Source organism: Capra hircus, chromosome 8 (genome assembly GCF_001704415.2).
Source record: "Capra hircus breed San Clemente chromosome 8, ASM170441v1, whole genome shotgun sequence".
Lineage (NCBI taxonomy): Eukaryota > Metazoa > Chordata > Mammalia > Artiodactyla > Bovidae > Capra > Capra hircus.
Genome location: NC_030815.1, coordinates 9,809,691 through 9,825,119, shown reverse-complemented (window position 1 = coordinate 9,825,119; position 15,429 = coordinate 9,809,691). Strand labels below are relative to the sequence as shown.

The 15,429-nt window shown below is 50.5% G+C and overlaps 1 protein-coding gene across 1 annotated transcript in view; it reads right to left on the bottom strand.

Annotated features, from left to right (window-relative positions):
* INTS9 (integrator complex subunit 9) overlaps positions 2,780-15,429 on the bottom strand; it is a 150,923-nt gene continuing 138,273 nt past the window's right edge. The window contains exons 13-17 of the mRNA XM_005683544.2: positions 12,221-12,345; positions 11,228-11,395; positions 6,713-6,811; positions 5,430-5,567; positions 2,780-3,575 (exon numbers count right to left, since the gene is read on the bottom strand). Of these exons, the coding sequence (XP_005683601.1) occupies positions 3,399-3,575; positions 5,430-5,567; positions 6,713-6,811; positions 11,228-11,395; positions 12,221-12,345 (707 nt within the window). The 3' untranslated portion in view covers positions 2,780-3,398. The remainder of the gene's footprint in view (positions 3,576-5,429; positions 5,568-6,712; positions 6,812-11,227; positions 11,396-12,220; positions 12,346-15,429) is intronic.

The following is a 15,429-nucleotide window of genomic DNA, read 5'->3' as shown; positions in this document are numbered from 1 at the left end:
TACACTACCTATCATCTCCATAATTCAGTGGCATCTTCCTTCAGAATTGTAATTGGTTATTTTTACCGCATTCTGGGGCTTCCCTGGTGGCTCAGTGGTAAAGAATCTGCCTGCACTGCAGGAGAGCCAGGTTCAATCCCTGGGTCAGGAAGATCCCCACCCCCGGAGAAGGAAATGGCAACCCACTCGTGTTCTGGCCATGGAATCACATGGACAGAGGAGCCCGGCGGGCGACAGTCCATAGGGCTGCAGAGTTGGACACGACTGCATGGCTAAACCACCAGGTTTGAAAGAGTAACGTTATTTACCCACAGTTCCACAGCGGTGACTCTGTGAGCACTGGAGGTTTTCTGCCTTCACAGTATGGCATGCAGTGGTGAGACGGCACTCAGCTTGCCTCGTGGCTGTTGGGGAAACACTGGACTTGGGCCCCCTCTCCTCACCAGGCTGCTGGGCTCACATGAATGCGTGATCATACAGCTCTGGAGGTTTCTTCACTCTCATTTCTGTTGATACTTCATTGTATAGGTAAACCTCATTTCATTGTTCTCTGCAGGTACTGCATTTTTTTTTTTTTCTTTACAAATTGAAGGTTTGTGGTGACCCTGTGTTGAGCAAGCCTACCAGTGCCATGTTCCCAACAGCACTACTTTTAAATTAAGGTCTGTACACTTAAAAAAAAATGCTCTTGCACATTTAATAGACTGCAATATAAATGTAACTTTTATATGCACTAGGAAATGAAAAAATTCATGTGATTTGCTTTATTGAGAGATTTATTGTCATGGTCTGGAACCAAACTAACAGTATCTCCAAGGTAAGCTTGTAGTTTGGAAAAGCCAACTTCTGCCTTAATAGGACAACTGTGAGGCCCCAAAGCTTCAAGCTGTGCAGGGGTCAAGAAGAGTAGCTTGCTACCTTTACTTAAAAAGGGATGAACAGGCCTGTCTCCTCTTCGCCAGCTTGTGATCCCTGGTGGTTACTCATGACGGTACAGTGAGGCAGCAACCACTTGCTGGCGATGGGTTTTGGGGAAAGCCACCCTCTGTACCTCAGTTTCCTTGTCCAGCACTTAGATGTTACCTGTTTTCAGCTACTAAATTATGGGATAATTTGCTACACAGCAATCGATGCTGTTTTGCAGAAAGATCAAAAGAAATGAGAAAACCAGGTTCCTCCTCACTGTTTTTCATGGCTTTTCAATGACTATTTAATCACTAGGTTAATCATTAGGATTTTATTAACATTTTTCTAAACATCACCCTCTGCCCCATCTAGTCTAAGACAGCGTCAGTTGTCACACTCACGCCAGTTCTCTAAGTGTTCAAATGTGGGGGAGGGAGTAGCACTCGAGTCTTAGAACTGGCCTACAGCAGAAGCAATGCCTACTGTCTTTTCAGACTGGTTGAAATTCAGTTGGAAGTTAGTGCTCCAGCCCCAGGTTGGTATCAACGGGCTGCATTTCCGACAGCAGGTCCCACTGTTTTTTCTGGGTCATCTTTTCACCAGTCTGGTTTGGTATCCAGATACCCAAACTCTAGGCAGTTATTCACACTTGCTGTCTCCTAACTCTCCGCAGGGAAGGATCTGGATTTTCTCTGCTCTAACAAATGATTCTTCGAGTCTTCCTGACTGGCTTCTGCCATGAAGTAGGTGGTGATGATAGTTAAAACCTTCATAATTTCTTATTTCCTGCCCATCAGTCTATCAACTAATTTACATTCACATACTGTTTGTCTCTTTACTGACCATCTCTTGAGATTAAGACCTTGGAATTGATCCCTTGGGATTACTTAAGCCCTTAACAGAAATCCAGCTTGGACAAATCCAAGCCATTCCTGGACCTGTCACTCACTGTTAGAGGACATTTAAAACAACCATTTGATTTCTGTTTTATACTGCTTTTGCATTTTTCAAGATGTTAAAACTTTAAAAAAACTTACCTTGATTTCTCTCTTGAGTTTTATTAGGAAGCATGCCTACATGTGCTGCATATTTACAGCTCTCCTAAGAACAAAGCTAAATTTTCATAGCCCGGGCGTGCCCATCTGTTGCAATGTTCATCTTCCCCCGCTGTTTACTGTGGACACATCTGAGGCTCCTCGACTGGAGTGACCTGTTCCTTGGGAACCACAAACCTGTGGAAACATGGCTGTATCCAACCAAGGCTGGCCCAGCTGGAGACGGCAAAAATGAAGTTGTGTTTTCCCTTCTGTAAGGAAGAACTGCTTCCCAGGGACAGGGCCATTTCAGAGAGAGAACTGACAGTCAACTCTCTGTAAAACCTGAGCAGGTAGAGTTTTACATGCTCCAGTTCTTGGGTCACTCAAGCCTGCTGTGATGCTCTGCTGCTGCCCAGGCCGGAGGACTGACTTCCACCTGAATTTCCACCAGTCTGAGAAGGCGGCAGGCACGGCTTCTGCAGTAGGCCAGCTCTAAGACACGAGTGCTGCTCCCCACCCCCACATCTGAACACTTACAGAACTGGCATGAGCGTGACAACTGACGCTATCTTAGACCAGATGGAATCTGGTAAATACCTCTTTCAAGCAGTTCCATTATTGCAGATGCAGGCGTCTGAGTTTAATGTGCAGTGGAATGCGGAGAATCTGTGGGAAGGGCAGTGACACAGGCGAGTGGAGCCTAGTTCAGGCCCTCCCCCGAAGGCCAAGGTCAGCGTTAGCGGTCTGTGCTGTTTCCCATACAGATACAGCTCAGGTCAAGTTAAGCACCTTTTATACAACTGAAGAAATACATTAATGCACACACCAAACCAAAATCTGCCAAGTTCAGTTCTGTATATTTTCATATCCTTTCACAGATGCTAAGTGAATGCATAAATTTGAGGTTCAACAGAACACAGCTACTTCTATAAAAAATAAATTTTATTAACAAAATGAGCTCACATTATAAAACCAAAATGAACCTTTGCTAATTTCTTGGCATCGTCTTTCTTACCAGGTACAGCACTGTAGACAATAAAACAAAATAAAATCAAAGCCCAGTTGCTCTGCCTGAGGCCTGTGAAACTGTGACAAATGGGCCACAGTCGTCATCTTTCACGTTCCTTCCACCACTGACCCGACGCAAAGCTGCTGGGACTCTACTCCTCCTCAGCCTGTTGCCTTACCTGCCTGGCTACCCAGGCCTGGGAAGGACACACGCCTAAAGTTTAAAGGGAGAGCTCTCTCCTCAAACAGTGCTGAGAAGCCAGACTGCGAGGTTCCGGTTGCAACTCCTGAGAAGGTATCTCAAAAGCTGCTGCTTTATTCTTTGAGCGAGAGCCCACCACCACCGCGACCCGCCAGCTGCGGGTCTTCCCTGCCTCCGCTGGGGGCTGGCAGCTGCGGTGAAGGACGCAGGGGTCCAGGGATGTGGGGGTGGCGCGGGCCTTCCCCTCAGAACTTCTGAAGGAACTTGAGGACCAGGTCCCGCAGGCGGACCCGGAGCACCTCGTCGTCGTCACAGATGATATGGGTCGAGTCTTCCTCAATCTGGATGAGGGTCTCGGCTTCCTGCAGCAGGACGATATGGCCCTTGGCTGTGTCTTCCACCTTGATGTCGCTGAAGCCGTGCTGCACCAAGAGGAAAGGAGCAGGAGGGCATTTTAGCGTCTGAGATGCTCCTTCCCTGGTGGCTCACACGGTAAGTAAGAACTTGGCCTGCAGTACAGGAGACCCGGCGGACTGCAGTTCTTGGGGTTGCGAAGAGTCGGACACGACTGAGCAACTAACACTTTCACTTTCCTTTCCAGCTTTGGCTACACATTCTAGAAACTGGCATTTTGGACTCTCCTCAATACAGTTCTTCAGAGCAGTCCCAGGACCTACTACAGCAATAGAATTCCAGGTGAAGCCCCCAACCATGCAAAAATCTCATAGAAACACCACAGAATTCCTATCACCTGCCTAAGCTTCTGTGTATCATCTGAGGAGCACATCCAGGCACCTGGGTTCAGGAGGCTCGGTGTTCCATCCCAGCCTCCCAGCCACACCTGGGGTCCCTGTAAAAACGCTCCACCCTGTTCCAGGAAGATGCCTTCCTCACCACAGGTACCAGTGACCTTGTGACCTGGCAAGTCCCTCCCGAAGGGGAAGATGCAGCAGTGTATCAAATACTTCTCCAGGGCCCCTCCAGTGCTAACTCAGAATCTCCTTACACATCAGATGGAAAGCTGAGAAAGAAGAAACAGAGTGGAAAGAAGAATGATTTGCCTGAGAAGGACACAACCATGGCCGAGGGAGGTTCTCCGTCTTTGGCACAGAAAGGGATGTTCCTCTTGCAGGAGGAGATGGGGGCAGAAACTGGAATGGGAGACAGTCGGGTCAGGTCCCAGAGATCAACGCCTGGGAGAGCCAGACAGAAGTAAATAAGATCTTTCTGGGAAAGCAAGGTGTTTCAAGTTTTCAAGAAACAAGTGAAGCGTGAGTCCCATGAGTACAGCCGGGGGCACTGCACGGTCAGGAGGAACGCTGGTGTGTGCATAGCACACGGGGTTCCCAGGGGGTGTCCCCACATCACTAGTGGTCAGGGGAGCCCAACAACTCAGGGAAAGCCCTCCATTTGAGGAAGATTAAATGACAAGTGGAGAAAATTCCCAACAAAGACAAAGCCTTTAAGATTGGAAAGCACTCAGCTACTGAGTTAGTCTGGACAAAAGGCAGTAACTGACTTAGAAGAAAATCTCTTTTCCTGGAATGGTTTCTAGTGTTAACTGCAGTTCTTCCCGCAAGAAGCAGGATGAAAAATACTGTCTTTAGCCAACTGCTCCTCTTTTCTGTCAAGGACTCTCTAATTCTGATGCCAAAACAGTGGTCTCTGAAGCCCTGTGACTGAAGCCAGAATTACAAAACACTTTCAGGTTAATAAATTCTTTTTCCTCTTACGTGTAGTCATGAAATCTATTCCACCAGGCACCAGGGATGAAGAGTGGGAAGGGTAAGGAGCTGGGGGAGGGACCACCATCCTCCACCATGACCGCCTGCTTCTCTCTCCCACTACCTGTCTGGGCACCACTGGCCCCGCTCCCTGAGCTCCAGGGGATCAGGCCATCCTGACCCCTCTGCCCACACCACACTGGCATCTCCTCTGAGCCGGCCATGCAAAGGGTCTTCTCATACGAAAGTGGGGCCCTAAGGGGGCAGACCCTTTCCTGGCCAGCCCCCTGCCCGATAGTCACAGCTGTATTTCTGAAGAAAGGCCCGTCCTCGGTCTGGTTCCCACAAGAAGTGGGGCTGGGGGGCAGTCTGGGGCAGCCTGGTAGTGGAGGTGGGGGAGGAAGGTCAGCTCCCCTCTTAACTCTGCAGCTCCCGCCTGGTTCGGGCCCCGCCCTGACCGAGGATGGGCAGATGCTGCGGGGACAGCGCACGGGCTCCTGGGAGGGACGCCAGTGCGGTCAGACGGTGCATGCGCAAGCCCACAGCTCTCACCTTCTCCAGCGTCTGCACAAACTGGTCCACGGGGATGGAGCCGCTCAGCAGAGGCTTCAGAACCTTGCAGTCTGGGATGTCGTCACTGGCCCGCTTTCGCTTCTTGCCGCCAGTGGGCTGGGCGGGCCTGGGTGGAGGCTGGGCAGGAGGGAAACAGGGGTCTCGTCAAGCAGTCACCTGGGAGCCCCAGGTCGGTGCAGGCTACCCGCGGGACCCTTGTCATGGGGGCAGGGCCTGGCCTGGTGCCGCTGAGCCCTGTGTTCAGGGTCTCCGTCTGCAGCTGGCTCTCCACACAGCACACACAAGCTAAAGCCACCCAGCCACAGACTCGTTATCTTAGCTGGCAAAGATACCTCCTTTTAGCAAGATCCGTTTTTAATTTTCAGTCGACTCAATTCAGTTGTGTCTGACTCTGTGACCCCTGTGGGCTGTAGCCTCCCAGGCTCTTCTCTAAGTAAATTCTTAATAACCCACATTGGCAGCTGGACCTGGAGCAGTAGTACCAGGGCTGAGGACACAGCCTGTGGGGCCACACTGACCGGTTACAGTCCTTCCGTCAAGAAAACGAAGGGCAGAGCAACTGCCCCTACAATGGCGATAGTACAGGGAACTTGCGAGGCCTAAAGAAGACAATGCTGGTGAGGACCTGGTCTGGGGCCCAGCACTTTAAGTGGCTGCTACCGGCACATGACCCTGGGGAATGACAGAGGCAGAGCCCAGCCCTGAAGGGGGATCTCCTCACGAGACTGGAGACAGCGGCCCAAACAGCTGCTCTCCAAGGTGGCAGATGTGCCTTGAAGTGAGGCTGAGGCTGGGGGGAGATGCCCTCCACCTGCAGGGGCTCCCCAGGTTCCCAGCCCTTGGCCTGACTGCTTCGGGGCCCCCGAGGGCAGGGGCTGCGTCTGCTGTTGGGTCTGCCTCCCCTCCCACCTCACGCCTGCGGGCTCAGGATGGGCACCTGAGGAGAGTTTGTCTACTGAGCACCACCGGGGGAGCCGATGCTCCGGGGGCTGTGATGGCTCTAGAATGGTGGGCGGCCCGTCCCTAAGAATCATCGTTTCTCCTCCCTTTTCTTTCTCTAAGACACCTGACCAGAGAAATAAGTAGTGCCCTTTCCTTCAGATCTGAACCCTCAGGAAGTCTGACCTCTACTATGTGCTGGTGTAGGAAGCACTGTCCTGGCGGGCTGGCTGGAATGCCGGCACCTTCTCAGGAGGAAGGCTTCCAGTCCCCACAGGCCCTGGAGGTTCCTCCTGGAGCCCAGCCCAGCCTCCCCAGGATACCTGAAGAACGTGCTTGTTATCTTTAGTGTGCAGCACAGCCGAGACGGTTGCCAAGGAAATGCCAGGCTTAATCTCCATGGGCACCAGCGAGTCTGCAAGCTGGGAACAAAGAGGGGGGTTTTAGTCAGGTTCCCCATAAACTGGGGGCAGAGGGTGCTGCAGCCGTGCTGCCCAGGGTGAGGGGTTAGGAGGCCACGCTGGGCCACTGTGCACAGCTCAGGGATGGACGGTGAGAAACTGAAAGTCGTACAATGCCAGCAGGAGCCTTTAACACCCCACTTACACCAGTGAACAGATCACCCAAACAGAAAGTCAATAAGGAAACACTGGCCTCAAATGATACATTAGCCCAAATGGACTTAATAGATATAGAGAACATTCTATCCACAAACAGCAGAATATACCTTCTACCCAAGTGTACGTGGAACATTCTCCAGGAGAGATCATACGTGAGGCCACAATACAAGTCTCAGTAGATTTTAAGAAGACTGAAATCACATCAAGCATCTTTTTCAACCATAATGCTATGAAACTGGAAATCAACTACATGAAAAAAACACAAGTGCATGGAGGCTAAGCAATGTGCTACTCAACAATAAGTCACTGAGGAGATCAAAGAAGAAATGAAAAAAATACCTGGAAACAAATGAAAATGTAAATACAGTGATTCATAATCTTTTAACACATGCTTATATGGTCATTTATGACAAAGGAAGCCAGAATATACAATGGGGAAGACAGTCTCTTCAATAAATGTTACTGGGAAGACTGGACAGCTACATGCAAAGTCTTGTACCATGTAAAACAAACTCAAAATGGATTAAAGACTTAAAATATAAGACCTTAAACCATAAAACTCCTAGAACAAAACATAGGCATCTTTGACACTAGTCTTTTATCAATTTTATTTCTGGATGTATCTCCTCAAGTACGGGATTCAACAGCAAAGATAAATGAGACTGCATCAAACAAAAAAGCTTTTGCACAATGAAGGATACTGTCAATAAAACAAGAAGGCTGTCTAGGGTAAGGGAGAAGGTATTCACAAATGATGCACCAGATAATCCAGAATTCACAGAGAACTCATACAACTCAACATACCCCTCTGAAAATGGGCAGAAGACCTGAAGAGGCATTTTTCCAAGTAAGACATACAGATGGCCAGTTACTAATCAGGCAAGTGGATATCAACACCACAATGAGGTATCACCTCACACCTGTCAGAATGGTGGTTGTCAAAAAGACAACACATAACTGGTGGCGAGAATATAAAGAAAGGGGAACACTTGTGCTGGTGGGGTGGTAAGTTAGTGGAGGTGCTATGGAAAACAGTGTGGCGGTTTCTCAAAAAATTAAAAACAGAACTACCATATGACCCAGCAACTCCACTCCTGGGCATTTACTCAAAGAAAACAACACACTAATTTGAGAAGATGCACGCACCCCTGTGCTCAAGGCAGCATTATTTACAATAGCTAAGATATGGAAGCCACCTAAATGTCTTCTGATGGATGAATGAAGAAGATGCGACACACACACACACACACACACACACACACACACACACACACACAAACATGAGATATTAGTCATAAAGAAACAATGAAATTTTGCTGTGACAACATGGACAGACCTAGAGGGTATTATGATAAGTGAATTTGAAAAAGCGAACCAAATGAACAAACATTAAAAAAACAAACTCAGTATGGAGAACAAGCAGGTGGTTGCAGAAGGGAGGCAGTGGCCAATTTCTCAAATAGGTGACAGAGACTGACTCAAGGGGATGAAACGTACATTACAGGAAATACAGTCAATAATATTGTAAAATTATGGTAACAGACAGTGTGGTGATCATTTTGTAACGTAGAGATATACTGAATCACTATGTCATTATGCACCAGGAACTAACATGGAGGAAGGTAGGTCAAGTATACTTCAACTTAAAAAAAAACAAAACGGGGGGTTGGGGGCTTCCCTGGTGGCTCAGTGGTAAAGATTCCACCGGCCAATGCAGGACACACGGGTTCAGTCCCTGATCTGGGAAGAGCCCAGATGCTGCAGGGCAGTTAGGCCTGTGCACAACTGTGGCACCTATGCTCTGGAGCCCAGCGCCCCGACTACCAGGCCATGTGCCCTAGAGGCCATGCTCCCCAACAGGAGAAGCCACTGCGACGAGAAAGTGGCACCCTGCAGCTAGAGAGGAGCCCCACGCACCACAACTAGAGACAAGCCCGTGCAGCAAGACCCAGCACAGCCGAAAATAAATAAAATTTTAAAAGTAGAAAAAGATGTGACAGTGTGCAAAGTTCCCACTGAGAGATCCGTGCGCTCTAGGTGCCCGGCCACGCCCATCCACAAATACTGTTTTCCTTCTGATGCGGCGCTGACAAAGGTCAGGCTGCCGGGCAGACCTGTAAAGCCAAAGACCCGGCTGGGGCGGCTCACAGACGGCAGTGGGAGCCGAGCAGGCGCGGGACTCTCCCTGCGCAGCCCCAGGAGTAAAGTCATCTCCACGGAGACTCTGAAGTGGCAGCTCAGCCACAGGGAAGTCTATCCGGAGCCCACAGACGACTCAGGGAGGACATCTCTGGGAAGGAGGGTGCGGTCACTGGCCACCCCAGAAACAGAGGTTTTCTCTTAATGGAGGCCCCTGAGGGCTGACGACAGGGCTCCCGCTTTGCACACGCAGGGAGAGAGGAGGGTCTCCCAGGGAGCTGATCTGAGAAATGAGCATCCACTAGCTGTAGCAAAACTGAAAGAACCGTGACAGATTTTAACTCCTTCCTCTCACATGCACTTCCCAGGCAAAACCAAATGACACTTCTACCTCGCTCTCTACATCCCACATACAAAGATTTACATGAAAGCATGTTTCTAAAAGTATGATCTGCAATTTGAAAACGCAGAAATAATAAATGTCCACCAATAAAGGAACAGTGAAATGATGAGACATTCATGACATACCATTCATGAATGGTCTTCAGAAGCTTTTGAAGTATCTTGAATGATGCAATACACTTACCTTTACACGACTAAGGTATTATATGATACATGATTCAAACACACCCACAACACGGTGAACGGACAAGGCAAATGCACAAAAACTGGAATAGTAATTATGTTTGGTATCCAAACTAGGATTGACTTTTTTTTTGGTCTGTATCCTTTTCTTACTTCCCAAGTTTTCTAGAATGAACAAGCATACTTTCATGGAAAAAATGAATCTTATGACAGGGTCAATCAAAGCCTGAGAAGGCCGAGGAGCCTTAAAAACAAAAGGAGAGCGTCCAGAGCGCTGGTTCTCAGGCGAGGAGCAGGGATCCCACCTGGGCTCCTGGAGACTCAACATTCTGCCTTCCTTTTGCCTTTCACATTGGAAACTGACACATGGTCTCTGACACCAGTGGTTCTCCAATTTTAGTGGCATCAGACCCACGAGGAGGGCTGGCAGAGATCCAGAGGCTGGGCCTCACCTGGAGTCTCTGCCTCAGCAGGACTGAGGTGGGGCTGGAGAAACCTGCATTTCCAACAGGTTCTCAAGGCTGCTGCTGCGGGCGAGTGGTCCTGAGCACCCCGCTGCGATCCCCACAGGAAGGCGTGGGTCCTGTGCCCCAGCACCGCCACAGCCCACATTGGTCGGGGGCTCTACACTCACTAGGGTTAAAGGACAAAATCTTCACATAATAAAACCTTTACGTTCTACTAAAATGCATGCAAATGATGATCATGCAAGGGGTGTACACTTTCCTTACTTTTTGGTTACTTTCATGTCCTCCATCTACTGCTGTATTCAGTGAGACCTGACCCTCACTGGTAAATGAGGTCCAGGAAGGACGAGAAAGCCCACAACCCTAAGGTGGTTAATGACAGAGCTGACAACAGTGTATCTGTTCTCCAGGCTCTGACCCCCCGGGGGACGCACTGAACTTTAATAGAAGCAGCACTCCAGGAGGCCTGGTGTTGACACCTGTTACTTCATTACTGGAAACAGGAGGAGGGGGACTTCCCTGGTGGTCTGGCAGCTGAAACTTCACACTCCCAGTGCAGAGAGCCCAGGTTGGATCCCTGATCAGGGAACTAGATCCCACACACTGCAACTCAGAGTTCATGAAGGGCTGGAGATTTTAGATGTTCACTAAGGGCTAGCTCACTGCTGCAGCCGAAGAGGCAGCTGAAAAGCTCAGCTCGCTTCCCGGTTGAAGGTCTGGCAGCTGAAACTTCACACTCCCAGTGCAGAGAGCCCAGGTTGGATCCCTGATCAGGGAACTAGATCCCACACGCTGCAACTCAGAGTTCATGAAGGGCTGGAGATTCTAGATGTTCACTAAGGGCTAGCTCGCTGCTGCAGCTGAAGAGGCAGCTGAAAAGCTCAGCTCGCTTCCCGGTTATATGCTAAGGGTCCGTGTATCTTGGTTCATCCGTGTGTGACACAAACTGTAAAGAAAGCCACCCCAGGACGGTCTTCCAGAGACTCAAGTGGAAACCCGGGGAAAGCCCGGGAAGCCCAACGCTCACCTCCGGCATGATTTCGATCTTCTCGTACCGACGCTTGAAGGGCAGGGCGAGGACCTCGGCGCGCCGATAGGACATGGCGGGCGGCTGGCAGTCCACCATGAGGTCCATGCGGTGGGACTGCGCCGGGGGTGGCTGGGTGTACTGCTCGGGACAGACCACGTGGAGGGGCTGAGGATCGAGAGGGCGGGTCGGGGGGAGGAGGGCGTGAGGCGGCAGCAGGCCCAGTCCTGACCTCACCATCCCCACACACCACCCGGGCTCACCACAAGACCGTTCGAACTCCCATCCTCTCAAACCCAAGTCACCAGGGACCAAAGTGTTGGGGGGAGAAGCACAGACATTTCAAGGAAAGCCATGGTGATGAGCAAGGGATTTACTGCCTCATCATGCATTTATTTTCTCACTCTATTTAAGCCACTTTGAGGGTGACATCCAAAGGCCCGAAGGGTCTCCAAGTCCCTGGAGAACAGCCTCTCTATCCCTCAGCAGCACTGACTGGCACCCTGGCTCACTGGCGAGGAAGAACTGTGGCTTTCTTTGCTCGTCTGGGTTTCCGGTCTGGACCTGTAGGCCCACAGGTCCTACGCAGTGGGCAGTGACCAGGCCATGTCCTCAGTTGTGGAGGACACACCACGCCAGAGTTTTTTGGTTTTTGTTTTTATAAATGTCTTCTTTTATTATCTTGGGAGAAAAATAATTAGGAAGCCAGTGTTTACTTCGGCCAAACACCACCCAACTGGACACAAGTGGTCCTCAGCAAAAATACACTGCTTATGCTTGCTTTTCCTTCCAGTTTTGATTTTTTTTTTTAGAGGAGAAACCTCTTTGAGGGTGGAAAGCCCACTAGTCTGGAATCTGGAGGGTACTGGGCCGGGCACCCTGGGGGTGGGGGTGAGGACATCGAGCCCTCCTCCCGCAGAGCAGAGTGCACAGAGGCTCCAGGACGCGGAGCAACCGGCACAGTGGGCCCCCCCACTGCCCCGCCCCCTGTACCTGCACTTCTTTGAGTAGCTTTGACACCTGGATGAAATTCAGTCGTGTATCAATGGGGCAGTAGATGCATTTCATGGCTAAGGGCTGGTAGGGAGCCAGTGCTTCCAGGTACGAGAAGTCGGGTTCTAAGGGGAAGGCAAGAAAGGAAATTAAAAATGAAGGCGCCGGGGGCTTCCCTGGCGGTTCAGTGGCTAAGACTCTGTGCTGCCAATGCAGAGTGTCTGGGTTTGATCCCTGGTCAGGGAACTGAAAATAAGTATTAAAAATGAAAGCAACAGAGGGGTGGCCACGTGAAGAAGCGGCTGGTGGTCAAGGCCCAGGGGATGGACAGCGAGACAGCAAAGGCCCTGAGGGTACAGGAGAGAACCCTGACTTGGGGGGAGAGGAGTGATTTCCGGGTAGAGAGAGGGAGAGGCTGGACCAAGCGCTGCAGGCCGGATGTGGAGCTGCAGGCAGGAGTGTGAGCTCAAGGTTTTCAACACTGACTGAGAGAGATGAGACAATGAAGGGATACCTAAGTAAATGAGGGAGAGAGGAAAGTTCTTTGCAACAAGATGCCAACTAACAAATGTAGAAGAAACCATGAAATTGGAAAAAAAAAAAAAGGTCATGCATTGGCAGCCATTGCAGGAATAATTTATTCAGACCAGAATCATCAATAGATGCTGGAAAAATTAGATAAACCTCTGGGGAAGATCAGATGAATAGACAGCCTCAAAGTGTCCCCCAAGAGATACTGATTAATACAAAAGTGGTGACGTCACAGTGGAGAAGTCTGGTGCAGGCCACTCAAAGCAAGAGCTCAAAGATCACCCCCATGCAAGAGACAAATCCCATGCCTCCTACTCGACAGGATGCAAAGAAGAAAAAGAAGGATCGTGACCTGCGTCAACGAGACGCCTGCGCTGAGGCCGCGGGGCCCATCCGTGGCACCAGTCCAGCGCCCAGGAACTGTCCTTGCCTCACTGGCCAGCCTGTTCTTTGTGGAGCCCCACTAGAGCCAGCCTGCCAAGGACTGCTTACTCTAACCGAGAAAGCTGCCCACCTCGGGCCAAAAGCACTCGCTTAGTCCTGGCACGAAAAAAGACCTGCAGGTTCCTGACACAGCCTGTGCCCCGGGAGGACACCACTTCCCATATGTAGCCCCCGGCTTCCACACACTGCTCCTTACCCGGGCAACTCTGGAGAATGCACAGAGCTTCCAGGTTTTTAAATGCTCACTCTTCCTGTGGATCCTGTCTACTCAAGAAGAACCCAGAAACCCCCAAAGGAGCCTGACCTGCCTGGGGGATGACTGCCTCTCTCTGATGGATACTGAGTATCCACTGTATGGATACAATTCCCAGGGGTCACACAACCAGAAAAAGTGGCCCAGAACCTGGCGGACGCTGTAAATGACACAGCTTGTACTCTGGAAGTGCAGCACACCAGTTTAAATATAAATTCCTGACCCAGACAAATGCTGGCTGATGCACGTCACGGATAGTCACGTAGCCCTTGCTTTCTTTTCAGCTGGCTGAAGGGAAGTTTCTGGTCTTGAGGCACTTCTGCGCCTTGTCCTACCATGCCCACTGTCACGGCAGAGCCAACATCCCTCAGAAAGAACAGGAGCCCCTCCTTAGTCCTACTGCTGATAGCGTTCTCCAGATGACTTCCTGTTTAGCCGAACCTGGCAATCAATGGTGAGGCTCTGGGCGGTGTGAATCTTACAGCCTGGCTTCCTCTGCCTGTGGCCAACAGGGGGCCTGGACGGAGCACGGCTGCAACCACCAGCTGCTCCTCTGAGCGCTTCCGTCACTCGAGGCCAGGTCACGTCCTCCCGCTGCACACAAACCATCCCACACGATGCCGACGTCACAAAAGGCTGCCCGGTGACCACCATGGGTCAAGACCGAAACAAGGCTGTCTGTAGTCATTGCTGAGCGCAAGACCACAACCCTGTCCAAACCTCAAAACAAGCAAATGCCACCCTGTCCTGGCTCTGTTCTTCCAACCCTCTAGACAAGAATCAAGATGTCCAACCAGAGAACTACTTCCGGTCCTGATGACACCCAAGCCAGAGCAATGTGCCCACCTCCAGGATCACCCAACCCAAGGCCCAGCCTGTAAGTTCTTTTGACCATGTCCTGCGACGCCTCCCGCCTCCCCCTGGCAGTCTCCCCGACTCCCTGCAGTGAGTCAGCACCCAAGTTTGTTTGATTACTGGGATGTTCCTGGTGGTCTCTGGCTGGCCTCACTGCAGGCTGAGCATGGGGAAGGGGCCACTTGGCCCCAAACCTTTGGGCATAACTAGACTCCTCCACCACTCATGTCTTAAAAGTCATTAGAAAACTCCCAGAAGGCAACCGGTCCTTTCTCCCCAGGCTTTTGGGCCAGGCCTTGTAAGAACTCCTTCCTTATAACATTTCACTAAAAGCACAGAGCTGCCCGAGGAGGAGCCACCCACAGTCCCACCTTACAGAGGTAACTTGGCTGAGGTTACAGTAACTCCGCCTAGATTTCATATCAAGGGTTTTTAACTTCAATGCCCATGAGAGTTTCAAATCCCAAGACTATCTGAAGACTCTGATTGATAAGATAATGATTAAGTAAAACCCCAAGCCAGAGCAAACTATAACCTAAGGAGAAAGATCCATCTTAGTCAGTAATTCCTTAAGTGAAGTTGCTTAGTCGTGTCCGACTCTTTGCAACCTGTGGACTGTAGCCCACCAAGCTCCTCCGTCCATGGGATTCTCCAGGCAAGAATACTAGAGTGGGTTGCCATTTCCTTCTCCAGGGGATCTTCCCGACCCAGGGATTGAACCCAGGTCTCCCACATTGCAGGCAGACGCTTTAACCTTGGCTCCACCAGGGAAGCCTTTAAATACAAGAATACAGTCTCTCAGAAAACCTCCTATAGAGACACGGAACTTCAGATCCAAGTACTAACATCAAAGATTTCAAGGGAGGAAAGGAAGCCAGGTTGAAAGAAGGGGGAGGAGGCGGGAGAGGGGGGCGAAAGGGGTGGCCTTACAGACATCTTCTGCCACCTACAGATACCTAGGCATTATGGGACTTTTCCCTGGGCCTCCAGAGAAGGGAGGACAGGAACTCGGCCCTACCAGAAATCAGACCAGACCAGAACCAGAATTCAAGTTCTCTGCCAAGAGGAGGTGATCAGTCTCCAATCCTCAGCTCAGGCTGAGGGCCCTTCGACCAGATTCCTGTGT